Source organism: Oryctolagus cuniculus, chromosome 2, assembly GCF_051225735.1.
Source record: "Oryctolagus cuniculus isolate XC-2025 breed Fujian yellow rabbit chromosome 2, ASM5122573v1, whole genome shotgun sequence".
In the NCBI taxonomy this organism is placed as follows: domain Eukaryota; kingdom Metazoa; phylum Chordata; class Mammalia; order Lagomorpha; family Leporidae; genus Oryctolagus; species Oryctolagus cuniculus.
Window position 1 is genome coordinate 5,068,462 of NC_142868.1, and position 15,871 is coordinate 5,084,332.

At 53.8% G+C, this 15,871-nt stretch overlaps 1 protein-coding gene across 3 annotated transcripts in view; it reads right to left on the minus strand.

Annotated features, from left to right (window-relative positions):
• Window positions 1–1,222: 1,222 nt before the first annotated feature.
• SLC2A9 (solute carrier family 2 member 9) overlaps window positions 1,223–15,871 on the minus strand; it is a 142,500-nt gene continuing 127,851 nt past the window's right edge. For all 3 annotated transcript variants that reach the window (XM_051829847.3, XM_051829863.3, XM_051829853.3), the window contains 2 exons: window positions 15,559–15,686; window positions 1,223–3,078 (listed from right to left, as the gene is read on the minus strand). In XM_051829847.3, coding sequence (XP_051685807.3) covers window positions 2,824–3,078; window positions 15,559–15,686 — 383 coding nt within the window. In that variant the 3' untranslated portion in view covers window positions 1,223–2,823. The remainder of the gene's footprint in view (window positions 3,079–15,558; window positions 15,687–15,871) is intronic.

The window sequence follows — 15,871 nt, forward strand, 5'->3', positions numbered from 1 at the left end:
TTGGAGATAAGGGAATACGTAAAACAGTAAGACAAGGACCTGTGGGGCTGGCGCTGTGGCCTAATGGGTAAAGCCACTGCTTGCAGTGCTGGCATTCCATATGGGCACCAGTTTGAGTCCCGGCTGCTCCACTTCTAATCCAGCTCTCTGCTGTGGCCTGGGAAAGCAGTGGAAGATGGCCCAAGTCCTTGAGCCTGGAAACCCCTTAGAAGCTCCTGGCTCCTGGCTTTGGATTGGCATAGCTCAGGCTGTTGTGGCCATTTGGGGAGTGAATCAGTGGATGGAGGACCTCTCTCTCTGCCTCTGCCTCACTGTAACTCTGCCTTTCAAATAAATAAACGAATCTTTAAAAAAAAAAAAAGATAAGGACCTAACCCCTAGTACATGGGCGGTCATTAGGGAAGGAGGCCTGATAATTTGACTAGAGATTCTCTTAGGGTCCATGAATGAATACAGACAGAGAGAGATGGTTAGCACCTTTCATCAAAGCATTGAAGACTCACGGAGATGTCTGTCTGTTAGACTCACCACTCCTCTTTGTCTTTCAGCAGCTGAAATCAACTTTACACATGAAGAGGGCACTGTGGTGGGTACCAAGTATGGATAAAATGCCTTGGGATTGAGATGATGTGAGCAATTTAAAAGAAAGTGGGGAAAAAAAGGGAAGACCAGAGAAAAGGTGATTCTAATTGTGGTTTAAGTATTTTCTGACTGCAGGAGAATAGATAGGCAAGAAGTGCAGAGCTGTATCCAATTAAAATCCTACTGTTAGAGAAAATGAAGCCTAGGAGATTGTGGGTGTCTTACTAGTTTATTTTGCAAAACGTCCCGTCCTGTGGCTGTTTATCTTTTCAAATGTAGTCACACGTAATGATAATTCCTGCCGTACTGACTGACAGTCACTCTGTCCCCCTTCCTGGTCCTGTCCCCGATTTGGGAAGCCTTTCCTGATTCTCACCTCTCACCCCAACTATTCCTGTCCCATGCTCCTGTATCAGTGTGTCCCCTCTCCCCCAGGACTGACGGCGCTGCACTGTCTGTGCTCCGACTTCCCACTTTGACAGGTAAACCTGAGCTGGTCCAAGCAGGGGTGGTACATTTTCTTGCTAAGGATGCATCTTTAGCACCTGGCTAATGCCTGGCCCATGGCAGGTACCTAGCAAATATCTATTGACTACATACCCAACGCCCCCAGTGAAACAGAACACAGAAAAGCGAAGACTTCAAATTGACATTTTATTAGGCTCTTTGGATCTCAGACATGCCTTAAGTCCGTGTGTCGCCTTCTCTCCAAATTGACACTGTCCACACTGTCCAGCCAAGCCAAAGCTGGATACCTGGGGTGCTGAGTCAGCAGTCCCGTGATGAAAGAACACTCAGCAGGAAAGGCAAACCAGATGCAGGTTTTGGCTAAGGCTCCTTTGTCAGAAACGATCCAGGAAGATGGAAGGCATTTTGGCTGAAAGGATTCCAGTGGTACTGCTAGGTCCACAGCATTTTCTCTCTGGTCCTACTCCTTCTATGACAGATAACTCAAACACACTGGGGCTACGTCAAGTGCACCCTCATTCACTCACGGACACTTTGTATTTTGTCTGTTTTTGAGGCAAACATAGAGAATCACCCAAGCCACCAGCCACACATTACATAGGCAGGCTGCAAATCACTCCAAGCAAAAGACCTAGCATGGAAAGGCAGGAAGAGCCCTTCAAGACAGCTACTCCCAACAGCTTCCTCCGAAGTTTATACTTAGCTTTCCTCAACAACAGTCTAGACAAGCCAGCACCCACCCTGCCCTGAGTGCTTTGAGAACTCACTATTGTTCAAGGCAGTCTGCCACATTTTCAGATAAATCTTCCCTAGACTAGCAAACAGAAGGTACACGTGGTGACACTGTCACTCCTGTCCTCATGGTAGACATCACCAATCCATCATATAGTAGACATCACCAATCCATCACATGATAGACATTACCAATCGATCAAATCATTGACACCACCAATCCATCACATGACAGACACCACCAATCCATCACATGATAGACATCACCAATCCGTCACATGGTAGACATCACCAATCACTCACAAAGCTCTTTCCCACCAAGTCTAGGCTTAGCCTCAGAATCATTCCCAATCCTTTTTTCAATGGAAACGAGTTCAATTTGCAGTCCCTGCCCAGTTACTGCAAGTTATTTCTGCCTCTTTAAGCCTTCTGCACATCGATCTTTGTGCCCTTGTGCGCACACAGAATGTAATAGCCTGCGGTGAAGACAGCTGGAGCCCCAGGGGACACGCCGGGGAAAGGCGGAACCTGCAGCAGGGGTTGGGGTTAGGTCCTCCTACACCCGAGATCCACAGGGAGAGCCGAGGTGGGTAACAGGGGTTTGCTAGGAGTTCAGTCTTTCCACTGGATTCTGACGGCTCACATCAAGTTCCCAGGGCGCCTGCAGGGCCGAGGGTGAGGGCAGATGAAGGCAGGCTACTTACGGTAAAGCTGGGGTGGCACCTCAGGCAGCGACTCCCAGTCCACCGAGTCCCTCAGCAGACCAGCGCTGTCCTCTGAGAAAGCAGTCAAGCACGCTCTCCCCGACCTCCCCGTGAAAGCAGGGGTGAGGGCGTGAAGCAGCGGGCCAGCCGCTCTGGAGAACGCTGGGTCTCCTGAACACAGGACGGTCCTTTCCAGCTTCCAGAGGGGCCGGGGAGGTTCGGCTGTGTGCTAGGTCAGCACAGGCTTACTTTTAAATGGTTAAGGATGTAACACTTGCACGAAGCCTTCCGAAAAGTGGGGCAACCCTTGGTTCTCTGCAGGGGTGACATCGCCAGTTTAGACAATCCCGTCTTTGGCCTCATTATTCAGCGTGCAAGAGGAATCCGCACCAGACCTCCCATTGGACTTCTCATCCATGACAAGCGAGCCAATTTTCTCCTCTGGCGGGTATGCCTTGTTCCTTTTGGCAAATGCCTGGCTGATTTCTGTATAGGTTCTGTTCTTGGTCTCAGGCAGGACAAGATAGAGGTACACGGCTCCTGTGACACAAACAGTGGCGAAAACCAGGAAGCAGTAGGTGTCCAGACTCTTCTGCAGAAAGGCAGACGCAAAGTCAGCAAGGAAATGCAGTGACCTGCCTGCAGACCCCCCGCGAGCAGGCTTGTCTTTACAGATCCCCATTTACGTATTAAGGTTCATTCCCCAGATGGCCGCAACAGCCAGGGCTGGGCCAGGTCAAAGCCAGGAGCCAAGAGCTTCATCCGGCTCTCCCATGTGAGCGGCAAGTGCTCAAACACTTGGGCCACCTTCTGCTGTTTTCCCCAGGCCATTAGCAAGAAGCTAGATTGGAAGTGGAGCAGCCGGGACATGAGCCGGCGCCCATATCAGATGCCGGCACTGCACGCGGCAGCTTTACCTGCTGTGCCACAATGCTGGCCTCCTTCAGGCAGTTTTACACGAAGCATGAATAAATCAGCCTTAAACCCTGGTGAAGATGTGGCTATGACAGCTTTATTTTTTTAAGTTAGGCATTGAAGGGTTGATCACTGTGAAAGAAACACATGATGCAGATTGAACAGCGCCTTCGGTTTCTACTTAGCCAATAAGTCACATGACACAACTGTGACTTCGGAGGGGAAGACAGGTGCCCCAGTTCGTAAGAAAGGTGTGGAGCACAGACTAGGCCAAGATGACACAGGGACAGCCTTGCACAAGTACAGATTAGAAATAGAGAAGCGTTGGTCGCAATCACGCTGGCTTCTGTGTCCTAATCGCTCTTGGACTAGACCTTGCCCTTGGCTGTGAGCCAATCAGCGCTACAGCTCCTGTACTTGGCACAGTGGCTGGTAGGAGGCTCTAGGTGATGTCTGTTGAATAAAACACTTTTGGCTCCAGCAGCTGAGACTGTCCCCTTTCATGCAACAGATGTCAATTGCTCCAACGACCAGGAGACACATCCTTGAACGCTCATCTCCCACAAAGCACTATCTGGATTTGAGTCAACTCCACTTTACCCTTTGATTTGACAATGCTTGTTTCTGGAGTATAGCACAGAGCTTAGGAGATAGGCGTCTGGATCAGATCTTAAAGCCGAGACTCAGCACCACGGCTGTAAAGAGAAGATGGCAGTGCTACATAGAGGGCTGTTCTAGGCTTGGATAAAATATTCCCATCAGAGTGCTTCACGCAGCACAGCTTCCACACTCAGGGCTGCCAAGCTCTGGGCATGAAGCTTCCTGTGCCTCAAGGCTCTGTGAGTTGTGTGGAGGGGGGGAGAGTAGAGTGGGAAACAGAGACAAACCCAAAGCCCAGAAGTGCAAACACTTGAGCTGCACAAGCCTGTGGGCTCCTCATCTCACTTGACAATGCTCCCAGCCTTGGAGTGCTCGGTCAAACACCTGCAGGTGGGCTGGGCCCCTCTTTCTCTCTCCTGCCCAAGTCTGCTCCATCAGGAGGTTACGGGGTCTCTATCTTGATATGCACCCAAATATCAACACTTGCTACTTCCACTGCTGCCATCCTAGTGCTAGTCACCATCACGTGCTTGGATTATTCAAAAGACGCATCTCGATGGATTTCCCTACTTCTCACCTTGTCCCCTTAATATTCTCAAGAGAGAGGCCGAGTGGTCCTGGTGAGCAAAGGACATGGCAAAGGTCACTCCTTCGCTCAGGACCATGGCTTCCTTAGTCACACTGAGGAAGACCCGAGTCCTCACCGCGTGGCCCCTCCCTTCTGTGGCCTCACTCTCTCCTCGCTTTCTCTGCTCCAGCTGCACGGCCATCCTGACTTTGTTCCACGCCATGCCTTGGGACCTTTGCACGTGCCGTGTGCTTCCCTGAACAATCTCTCAGGTGCCTGCGCAGTCTGCACACGCACCCCCTTCACTCCAGCTGAAAGGCCACTTTCTCCGAGAGCCTCTCCCTGACTCTGGATCCTCCCAGCCTGCTTCGTGGCCCTCTAAAGCCCTCACCACTTATGAGGCAATGATAAGGGAACGCTGAGCTGTTTACCGAGTCCCTCCTCTGCCAGCAAGTGAGGGCAGGCATTGTCATTTTTATTCTATTCCCAGAACCGAGAGAGCATCTGAAACCCAGCAAATGGGCCGAGGCGCAGAGAGGCCCCCTGCCCTACCCCAGGGCACCTGTGGGATGTCTGGGGCATCCCTGCCACCTGCAGTGCTCCTCTGCTTGGCTGCCTTTCCCAAGAGACCTGATGGGGGTCACTAGGATCACTCCCAGAATTCAGTCAGGGCCCAGGGCTGTGGCAGCCATCATGGGAAAGAACAGGTGCGCCTGCCCTTGGGCGTCTCGGGGTGAGAGGCTCCCCCTGCTGGGCAAATGATTCCAGGAGCAGGTGCTGGGTGAGGACTTACTGTGCAGGCACTGCTGACTGACAGAGGCTGACCCCGCCCTGCAGTGCGGCTGCTGTGTTATAGCTGAGGTTGCCAAGAAGGGTGAGGGGATGAATCCAGCTGTTTTGGGCTGTGGGCCAAAGTTCTGACTCAAATCTGCCTATGGCCATCTGACCACAGGGTCTGGGATTGTGACCCCGTGCTCAGGCTCAGAGGGAAAGGACAAGAGAAGAGACAGGAGCAGCCTGGCCATGGCCAGTGGGAGAAAAACCCAGACCTTCACTTGTGTGCCTGCCTCCCCTGTGCAGGTGAATCAGTGTGGCCGGCAAAGTGCCCAGTGTAGCAGACGTGCGGGTCTCAGGCTTCCTGTCTGCTCATCTACGTCCAAGTCACTCAGCTGGCCACTCCAAGTCGCTGCTGGGTGGGAGGGTCTGTGCAGGACCCCAGGTGGGAGTTTTCAGAGAGCACTTCCCTGGTGGGAAGGACTCTGCCCTGGAGTCGCCAGACCTCCATCCTCCACCTGCTTCCACCCATGCTCAGCCCATCCCATGGCCCTGGCGAGTGCCACACCCACTGGGCCTTGCAATCCCCATCAATAAAACAGGCACAACCACAGCCACGGCTTTCTTTATAGCCACAAAGCTTAGCCCAATAAAGCAATCAATAAACCTGACTGCTTAAAATTCTGAGACTCTTTCCATCAAAAAGCACCCCACAAGGTATGAGAGTCACACACAGGTAACAAAGAATAAGCACCTGAAAGCAGAAAAACACACAGAGCCAAAACTCCCGTGTCAGTGAGCAAAAGACGACCTGACAGAGAAGAAGGGCTGAGTGCCTGAACGAGCATTTCACAGCACGAATACAAATGGCTCAGCATGCGGAAAGGTACGTACTGTTCCAACTCTAACAGCAGCTGAGACCACAAGGATCTCTCATTTCACATCCACCAGATCACTGAACGTAAAAAGTCCAACAATGACGCTGCTGTGGTTGGTAATGGGAGTTTGCATACCACCTGGGAGGCTGTGAGTAGCTACAACTATTCAGAACACAATTTGGCATGGGACCTGCATTGTGGCGTAGCGGGTAAAGCCGCCACCTGCAATGCCGGCATCCCATATGGACACAAGTTTGAGTCCCAGCCACTCCACTTCCGATCCAGCTCTCTGCTATGGCCTGGGAAAGCAGTGGAGGATGGCCCAAGTCCTGAGGCCGCTGCACTGAGTGGTAGACCTGGAAGAAGCTTTTGGCTCCTGGCTTCAAATCGGGCAATCTGTGGAGTAAACCAGCTGATGGAAGACCTCTCTCTCTCTCTCTCTCTCTCTCTGCCTCTGCCTTTCTGTAACTCTACCTTTCAATTAAATAAATTAATTAAAAAAGAAAGAAAACAACTTGGCTTTACTGCACGGAGATGATCATGTGTGTGTTCTGGGGCTCAGACACTTGTATTTATGTGGCATTGCATTGAATAATTTTTATTAGTATAAATATGAGTGCCTCATGTACAAGGAAATGCATCCTACACCAACAGAGAAAACATTGTATATACATGTCCATATTCTGGGGCTGTGTCATTGAAATCAATGAAAGTTCAAAATTCATTGCCATAGTTGCAGTAGGCAGAAGGGACAGGTGGCTTCCACATACCACAGCTCAGATGGCTGTGAGCACGGGATCCCGCACCCTGCCCAAGGATGCTCATAACGACGCTGCTTGAAGACCAAGTAAACCAGAATGAACTCAGATGCTCGTGGAAATGGGGCTGCATACATCAATCAGGGTAGATGCACAGACAGGAACCACAAAAACCCATGGGCTTCAGCAGCTCCTGTCAGTGCCACGCCTCTCAGCAGCTTCCGATGCGTAGGGAACCAGGCACAGAAAGCCGTCTCCAGGATGCTGCTCTTTGTGCAAATAGGAGGCAAAAGGGAAGCCTCGACTGTTAGGGACGCATTGATGGGAGGGCCAGATCATTAAGGAAACCAAGAGAATGATTAGCATAAGATCCCCTGGGATCTCTGTGAGGTGGCAAGCAAGCAACTGGGCTCTTTTCCTACTGTTTTATATATATGGTGTATCCCATAACCACAATTAAGTTTTCTGTAGATGTATGATGCATTTCCTCTTTGTATGTGACATATTCCATAATTGTCCTAAAGCCGCCTGCTTAACATAATACTATTTATACACATAAATCTATATATACTATATATACACTACATATACATACATATATATACACTATATGTACTTTATACTATATACAATATATACACTATGTAAATACATACCATATATATACATAAAAGAACATAAAAGTAACTTATGCAAAGCAAGCAGCAAATGCAATGTGACCAAGAACAAAGCTGGAGTGAGAGATAAGAATTTCAATTAAAGAGAGAAAAAAAAATCCCATGTGTGACAGCCTCAGCCTCTGCAGGTGTTTTAGTGGGAGCAGAGTGGAGTCGCAGGTCGCTGAGCCCCGAGAGCCTGGGAGCCAGGCACCTGGAGGAGCAGAGCCTTCCCAGGCCTGGGCACCTGGTCCTTCCCCGCACCCGAGAGCTACTACTTCCGTACTAACCCCGCTTCCTGCTCACATAACAGCGGCTGGCTATCCTCACATCACTTCTGCAACTGTACCTTTCACGCTGTTAACACCTGGCCATGAAAACGTTCCATACTCGCTGAACTGGATTTAAAACACCAGCTTTTCAGAATACCCCAAAATGTCAAATTATGCTAAAAATACAAGGCAATTTTGGAAAAGTGCTACCTTTTGAAAATGGCCCTTAATATGAAAGCGACATCTCAGCATTTGCCTTTTCTCCCTTTCGTTGGAATTGGGGGAAAATGTAGCTGCTTCTGTGGACAAGTCACATGGAGGAGAAACACACTGCTGGGAAGGTAGCTGTGAGCACCAGCAAACTGGCCCCGACACCTTGGCGCCTGCGTGTACCAGGGTTGTTGGGTGGGGGTGCAGAGCAGGGGCTTTGTCTGGAAATCTGTTCCCCAGATCAGTGTGCTCTGGAGGTAACAACACCTTCACCTCGTATGGTCCTGGCTAAACTCAGAGGGAGCCCCTCTGTGGGATCACCAGCAGCAACACAGGGCACCTACAGTGGCCTACACCCGCTGCAAGGATGGATGGGAAATATTCCTCCCTCTTCCCCCACCCCCACACCACGTCCACGCTCATGAGCGCCACCTGCTGCCGTGTCCTCACAGTCAGCTCCCTGGGGACCCAGGGTGCCTGCAACCCCTCGAGGGTCTCAACAGCTGCTCACAGGGTCGCCAGGGCCACGCGTGGCATCCAGGGCTGTGGATGTGACTCAGCCAGGCTCACGGATGAGTCGGTGGCTGGGCTGCCATTTAATAACCGAGGGAAGCCAGGGACTGCCCACCCTCTCGCCTGTGGGAGGTACCAATCTTGCAAAGAGGCGGAGCTACTGCACTTTATGAGCAGAGCACACCTGGACCCTGAGTCTGTTTGGGGGACAGAAGCTGCAAGGGCTCCTGGGTCACCACCCTGACTACTCTTGCACAGCCCAGGAACCTTGAGGGTGGCAGAGCTGTGGCCGCCCTGTGGCATTTCCCGTCCGCAGGCCCTGCTGGAAGCCACGCTCAGTGGCACTGCCTCCATCTCCTGCCTCCAGGCCTGCCTCCCTGTCCCCACACTGTTCCCAGCAGGGCTGGCCCCTCCTCCCACCAGCCCAGGATGGATCCTTGGGAATCACCTTCGACCACTTGCTCTTTGCCTGCCTGTGTTGTTTCTACATGCACATGCTTTAGAGATCAAGGTGAAAGTTACAGAGAGCAACGGGGCGTAGCTCAGTGAGTTTGGACCAAAGCACACAACTGTGTGCTGAACCCAGGATCCAGGACATTCCCCACTCCAGGAGGCTCCCTGAGCTGGCTCCCAGGTTTCCCCTCCTGCACACACAGACTCCACGGCTCTTCTGGTTCCTATCACCATGGCTTTCCCCATCTCTTGAGCTGCTCTACTTGTAGAGTGAGTGGCTGCCCCAAATCTGGCCCCCACTAGAGGACTTGGCACTGCACAAGATGGATCAGGTCTCAAAATCAGGCAGTGGCTTCCCAGAAGCCTTTGGATAAACCCCAAATCCCTGCCCAGCTCTCAGAGCCGGGAGGGACTGAGCCGCGGCCTCCCTGCCTCCCCTCGGGGCACTGCCTGCAATTCTCTCTGCCCTTGGGTGCCGCTCCGCCTGCCTGGGGCTCTGCCTCCCTTCCCAGCCTCCATCCACTCAGTTCTCAGAGTCAGCGTGGACAGTCCCCATGCTGGCCAGCCCCTTAGGGCTCCCATTTAGCCTGCACCTGTGAAACCTGGACCCCTCCTGTCCCAGTGGGAGTCATGCCTGCAGTTTTCTGAAACACAAGGGTGGGATTGTGCCCCTGCTGTTCATTGTTCCATGATGAGAACGCCATTGCAGCCCCATGGCCTGTCTTCTGCCCCGCCCAGGGAAGCCAAGGACAGCTGCCTTTGCCTTCACCCTCCCAGACACGGCTCTACTCCTCCTGACCCCTTTTCCATAGGCCTTTGGGATATGACCCAATATTTTTCAAGTTACAAAGAGTTCTTTTCTTCCCTCCAGATTGCAATGAACTCAAACAGAATCATAGGTAGGACTCCAGTGGAATTGAGCAGGCATACATCTGCATGCAATTTTCTCTGAACTGCAAACCACAGGTGCTGACGTCAGAGAGCGAGTTGTCTGTGGACCTGCTAGGCATGGCCCCAGCAGCAACGAGAATCAGCAAGAGAAACCAACTCTCCAAGGCTCAGGGTGCCATCACCCCACATTCTAGAACATTCTGAAGGAAGGGGACGGAGTAGACGGGAGCGAGAGGGACGAGGGAATATCCCTTTGGAGCAACCACGTGAGAAGGCACGTGAGACCGCTCGGTCAGAAGGGGGTGGACTGAGCGTCCAGCACGTATCAGGAATTGTCCTTTCCTGTCTTGTGTGTTTATGTCTCCGACCCTGGAATGGCCTGGCAGGAGACAGCTTTTCAGTTCTAATCATAATGACAGCAACTGCTGCCGCGGGTCCACGTGCAGATGCCGCCGGAGCCTCGGCCCGGTCTCTGGTTCTCTGGAGAGCCCTCCTGCAAAAACTGGAGGAGTTTCTTGTTCTGCAGACATGGCCAGTGCAGCTCAGAGCACCGCCAAGGTCAGAAACACTTTGGACGGCCCCGTCCATCACCCGGCTGTGGAGCACCCAGCAGGGACTCGAGCTCAGGCTGCCCGACCCCCACATCTCCTGCTGTCATCCTGGATCCAGCATAGCGAGTCTGCCAAAGGAGGGCAATGCGAACGGCAGCCAGCACAAGGAGCCCCACTGACCAAGCACTGCGTCGCCCAAGTGCCTGTGACGGGGCCCTGTGTTCTGCCTTCACCCACGCGTCCTCAGGACACCGACAGGGCTTTGAGTGAGAGACAATCCAGACAGGACACCCAGGAAGGGAATGCAGGTGTGAGATGGGGACGGGGGAGCTGACCAAGGTCCTGGCTTGCCCAGGATTGAGGGGATTTCTGGGATAGGGGGCGTTCAGGGATCGTTCTGCACAAACTTGCACGATTTGGCTAGAAAGGAAAGGGGTTATGGGTTGATGGTATTCCCCCAAGAGACACATTAAAGTCCTAGGCCTGATGTGATTTGGAGAATGAGTCTTTGCAGAGAGAATCCAAGTAGGATGAGGCTGTGCTGGATTAGGGGGCCTTAAATCCAATCCCTGGCACCTTGTAAAAAGACACAGAGAGGGGGTCATGTGCGTGTGTGCAGACAGACAGATACACACACACACACGGGGACAGGGGGCGCCATGTGATGATGGAGGCAGAGATTAGCATGACTTAGCATGACACGGCACCTGCCAGGATTGAGGAGAATCCCACAGGACGGAGTCTTCTCCACAGTCCTCCCTAGGGAACGGCCTTGCCAACTCCTTGACTTTGCCCTCCTGGCCTGCAGAGCCGTCAGAGCACACAGGTCTGCTGTGTGAGCCCCTGCGTCTGTCCTCCATTACAGCACCTCCAGGAGGCGTGGCGCTGGGATTATGGCTTCGTCCAGGTCATCACCGCCCCTGCTGCACCTCCCAGCACTGCTGCCTGCTCCTGCTCCTGCCCCAGGCTGGGAACAAGTCCTCCTCGGGGCAGGCCAGGGGGTGTGGCTCACACTCAGCCCCGGCAGTCTGCCTCCCCCCCTCCCCCAGTGATGCCAGGGCTAAGGGTGTGCCCTGCTCTGCAGGTGAGTGGGGGGCCTGCAGAGGTAAAAGGGCGGCCCAGGGCCCTCGGCTAATAAACGGGAGGCAGTGGAGGTTTGATCTGTGCTGTGTCCACAGCTGGGTCTGCCCAGATGCTTCACTGTGAGGACGAAGGCCAGGCCGTGGGGTCACTGCCCCTGATACGTTTAGGAGGCAGTGAGACGAGGGACAGGCCACTTGGTGGCCATCGTGGGCTGACCGGCGTCCTGCTCAGGTTCAGTTGTTGAAGTCCTAACCTTCACGACTCAGAATGTGACAGAAGTTGGGGGAGGGTCCTTGAGGAGGGCAGCCAGGTGAAATCAGGCCACCAGGCCCGGAGGGACCACATGAGGACTTGGGGAGAAGGAAGCGACTATGAGCCCAGGAGAGAGGCCCTGGGGGACACCGGCCCAGCCAGACTTCCAGCCCCAGGGACCGTGGGGACCAAGCTTCTGTGCATGGAGCACGGGCTGTGGGGCTCTGGCGTTAGAACTGCCCAGCACGGACCCGGCTCAGGCAGCGCTGTCGGCGAGTGCATGCCACGGGGCTCCCCTGGGCAGGCCTGGGTGTTGGGGGATGAGAGGTCGGAACTTGTCAGTATCTCTCTCTCTCTTACTTGCTGATAGTGCCAATGGCAGCCCCTGGACCCGTCCCCCATGACCTGGCAACTTCCCCCCTCCGCAGAGATGAGATGAATCATCGCTGCCTTCCCTGCTCCGGTCAGAACCCCCACTGTGGCCACTGACCAGTGCCTCCACAAGTCCAGCAGGGCTGCTCCCACTCTGCTGGAGGCTCCTCGAGGGTCACACCTGCACCTGCACCTGCAGTCCCCACCCCCCACCCCCACCCCCCCAGTGGCACTGCAAACCCAGGCCCTGGCTCTCTGTCCCTACACAGGTGCGAGTCAAGGCTCATGGCCAAGCACCAGGTAGGAACAGCAGAGCAGAAGCAAACCTGGACTTCAGTTTTTATAAAGTCACATACGTTCAGAAGAGAAGAAGGAAATGCAGCCTCATTAATCATGAACGCAGTGGGTTTGCTTCCTTATGTTTTCCCCGTTTCTATTGTGAGGCTGAATTATTCATACAGAGAATTCCCTGGGAACTTTATAGGAAAAAGGAAGAGGAGAGGAGAGGGAAAGAGGAAGGCGGAGGCCCAGGGGCAGTGGCTCCCTGTTTCTGCTCTTAAAGGGACCCACTCACACTTCCCCAAACAGCAGCTGAGCCAACGAACCCTGCCAGGACTGAGTGAGGATTCCTGAGAAAATGTACCTCACGCATCGGGCATGGTGCTAGGTGGAGAAAGACACTGGGTAGAAACGGCCATCACTGGGATGGGGCAGGGTGGCTATAGTGATCCCAGGTTGGGGTGGGGCTGGCGGATGCACCAAGGACCTCCAGCTTTCCCAGCCCCTCGGCTGCTCCGTGTCACTCATGTCCCCGGGACTTCATTCCCAGCACCTGCCTCTCTCTGCCCTTCTTTTGCCCTGCCCCTGCTCCAACTCCAAGAGCATGTTACTGCCTGTCTCTGGACACACCCTGTGATATGTGGATCGGATCTGTCCCTGGCAAAACTCCCCTGGGACTCAGCTCCTCCACCTGGCACTGCTGGGAACTGTAAGAGGGAATTCTGTCCCGCAGCAGAGCCTAACTAGTGTCATTTTGGGAAGATTGGGTTAATTCATTTTCTTTTTAAAGATTTATTTATATATTTGAAAGGCAGAGTTACAGACTGTGAGAGAGGGGGGAAAGGGAGGGAGGGGGAGAGAGAGGGAGAGAGAGAGGGAAAGGGATGGAGGGAGAGAGAGAGAGAGATCTTCCATCATCTCATTCACTCCCTAAATGGCCACAAAGTGCAAAGCCTGGGCCACAGCCAGGGCCAGGCCACAGCCAGGAACCTGGAATTCTATCCGGGTCTCCCATGTGGGAGCCAGGGGCCCAAGCACTCGGGTCACCCCCACTGCTTTCCCAGGCACATCAGCAAGGAGCTGGGCCCAGCTGGGACTCAAACTGGTGCTGGCATGATGTTGGCATGGCAGGCGGCAAGTTCACCTGCGGCTCCACAACACCGGGAGGACTCGGTTAATTCTCCTGAGATTGGATTAGGTCTCATGGGAGTGAGTTATGGACAAGATCAGTGATGAGCAAGTAGGCTGTCACAGAGCAGGGCAGCCTCCCTGGCTCTCTCCCTTGCAGGTGCTCCTGCCTGCACCTGCTGGCCACCTCTGCACACACCCCTGCTGTGGGTGCTGTCCAACACATCACCATACAGCCCAAATCTCTTGCTCAGTGGCAGCTGCCCTATCGTGAGCCTCCAGCTTCAGGGACTCTCAGCTAAATACACCTCATTTCTTTAACAATTTCCTAGCCTCGGGTATGTTGGTATAGCAACACAAAAGAGGCCAGGACATCATCATCACTGGACTGTGCCAGGATCTCCTTTATTTATGTTACCCCAGACTCTCCACTCTCATCCCTTTTGCCCTGCAATGGTCTCCCCCCAGCTCTACGCAAACTCATGTCTTGGTGTTTGATGAGTGCCCTGGAATCCACCTCTTCTATCTTCATCCATGTATGTGTGGTCCTCCTGTCACTTCCCTATCATCTGTCCATCTCTTAAATCGACACGAATGGTAAAAGGGCTGCATCCTTCGCTCTGCTGGTTTTGGTGCTGGGTCGCGATGCACACGTGGCGCCTGTCGCCGCTGTTCAAGATCTCACACGCTGCTTCCCTCTGCAGCAAGTCTCTATCACTGTGGGCATCTGCCATGCTTTGTGTGTGCTCTCCCCAAAGGAAGGCGACCCTGCTAACTTCTCTTTCCTGGCTGCCACAGACAAGGCCCTGGTTACCTTTCTTGTCCGTTCACTCTTACGAGACTTTGTGAAAACGTCTCTGCAGTATATACTTGGGGTGGAGCTTTGAGTCTTAGGGTATGGGGTCGCTTAGTCTGCCTGATTTCCAGCCACTGCTCCAGCCGTGCCCAGGGCCTTCCATTTATTTCCCTGTGTCTTTGCCACCATGGCATGTTCCAAATTTCCCATGTCGGTAACCTGATAAACGCTAGGGGGCGTGCCGCTGTTCTAGCCTGTCTGGCTCTGCTTCCCACCGGCTTCTCCCGCTATGGAATGTGTGGTAGTTTTGGCAACACCGTTGCTCTTGGAGCACCTGAAACCAAGACACTTCCGAGATTTATAAAAAAGAACCAGGAAATGGATGGTACTCAAACCTCGACCCACGGTGCCTCTTTCAAGAGGGCTTACAGGCCCCCTCGCCTAAAATACCACAAAATACCACCACCCTGGTGTGGCTGCAGGGCCACGGAACACGGGCTTTGTCCCCACTCCATCCCCACTGCCTGAAACACTGCCTGGCACCCGGAGGGGCTCCCATGTGTGGGATTAAAGGGAGAGTTGAGGAACAGGTTCTTTACCTACACGAAATGAACCCAGACCCGATTCCTGAGGATGTGGGTGCACTCCTCCCAGTCGCCATCACCCCTGGCAGAGTTAGCTGTGCTGATTGAAAGGACATTAAATTAGCCGGGCTAACAGTGAGAATGCTGCATGGGTGACGGCACAGCAGCGTGCACTGGGACCATCACGTGGAATTTATCTAACACCGTGACAAGCACATTGCAAAACTGGAGAGCAGGTTGTGGGTTCCAGAGTCTGACCTAGGGTTCCTTGCATACCCTCAGTGACGGGGAGCCCCCTCCTTCTGAGGCAGCCCGTATCGCTGAGGGGTAGCTCTTGGAAGGCAAAGCATGGGGAAAGGAGATTACGGGTCTTGGACAAAGCAGCGTCTCCCTTCCTTAGGACGACAGCTCTAGTGTGCAGCTGAGAGAGATCAGCCTCCCTCCCCCTCGCCCTCGCCCTCGCCCTCGCCCCCGCCCCCTCTCCCGCCCCTGTGGCTTTGTGGGAATCTGAGGGGCAGGAGGCGCTGCAGCAGTCCTACCTGGATGAACGGGAAGAGGAGCCCGACCGCAAAGTTGGAGAGCCAGTTGACGGTGCCCGCGATGATGAAGGCCGCCGGCCGCTGAGACTGCTGGAAGATCTCGCCAGTCAGGATGAACGGGATGCCGCCTGCAAGGGACAGCCAGGAGTCTAAGGTTGTGCCGCCCACACCCACCTCCGGACGCCACGGGACCACCCGCCCCACCCACCCCGCCCACACACCAGGCAGGAGTCGGCGCCGCCTGTATGCGGGACAGCTTTAGGAGCGGGTGTTGGGGTCAGATGACCCTTCACCTGAGAGCCCTAACCATGTG